The sequence below is a fragment of the Condylura cristata genome, unplaced genomic scaffold (genome assembly GCF_000260355.1).
Source record: "Condylura cristata isolate star-nosed mole 26May11 unplaced genomic scaffold, ConCri1.0 scaffold00033, whole genome shotgun sequence".
Lineage (NCBI taxonomy): Eukaryota > Metazoa > Chordata > Mammalia > Eulipotyphla > Talpidae > Condylura > Condylura cristata.
The window spans coordinates 9,881,512-9,882,650 of NW_004567134.1; the positions used below are offsets into that span (position 1 = coordinate 9,881,512).

General features: G+C 38.4%; 1 protein-coding gene across 1 annotated transcript in view; it reads left to right on the forward strand.

Annotated features, from left to right (window-relative positions):
• The window catches only part of COL6A5 (collagen, type VI, alpha 5), a 59,672-nt gene that overhangs the window by 48,132 nt on the left and 10,401 nt on the right, over positions 1-1,139 (forward strand). Inside the window, 1 exon segment of the mRNA XM_012732076.1 lies at positions 615-705. Coding sequence (XP_012587530.1) covers positions 615-705 — 91 coding nt within the window.

Consider the following 1,139-nt stretch of genomic DNA (forward strand, 5'->3'; position numbering starts at 1 on the left):
TTTTAGACAATAGACAAAAATATACTCATGTTAGAACCACAGAAAAGTGATTATTATAAAACACGAACATTCTCTGAAATATTTTCATGGCGTCTTGGAGCTCAGTGGTCAAAGACTTCCTTAACTGAAAAGTATTTTCCTGAATGAGGAGGGAAATGATATGTACCGATCTATATTCCACAGCTTGGGGGAGAGCTCAGGGGAGGGGGTAAAGAGATTTATCATTTAGGTCACAGTCTTTCTAGGAAAATTAATTGGTGTAGAGACATAGGCATAGAGTCATGTAGTAAGATACTACCTTTTCTTTGTTTGACCCAGGTTTATCTTAGTTTTTGTTACCTTGAAAGTGGAAACCGTGTGACACAATTAACTGTTAAATGAACAATTAGTCTGTTTCCATGATGCTGGTAGTCTGTTGAGGCTAAAACACTTTCAAATCACATTTTGAGTGCTAGTTCCAATTGCATCTATTTTCTGTTTTGACCCCAGCCATATTTTACTGAAATATTTCAGTGACATATATTATTTCAAGAAGAATACTGTTGGGATTCTCGTTATCTAGGGAACACAATTTCTAGTTATAGAACCTAACTCTAATTCTGCTCTTTCAATAGGAGGATTCAATCAGTACCCACCACAAAGGCTTGAGAATGACTGTATACTCAAGCGTCTACAAGGAGAGGATTATCTTTGGTGAGTTAGACAGTGCTTACATTTACACATGACTGTTAATTGCTTAATGGGTATCTGACTGAGGGCTGGTTACTAGGTTGGGATAGCTAATAAAGCATCTGAAGTAAAGCTGTGTCTTCATTTCATTTCTGAAGTTAAATTATCTGGATTGATATTTTTATAATATCCTCATAAGCCTTATTACAATTTTGTCTTTAAATTCATGGTTTCCTCAGAAATTCTCATATTGAAATTTACCTCAGAAGAGAACCCATAAGTTAGCCTCAGCCTCACTTCCCATCTTTCCCGCCATAAGTGCTGAGATCCATCCACCCTGGGCTCCCGTCTTCCTTGTGTGAACTTTGTTTCACCCTTCTGGGCCTCTGGTCACACTACCTGGGACCCAGTTACTGTTCCAATGAAGCCCTACTCCTCTTTCATGGCCCAGATGGAAGCAATCTCCTCTC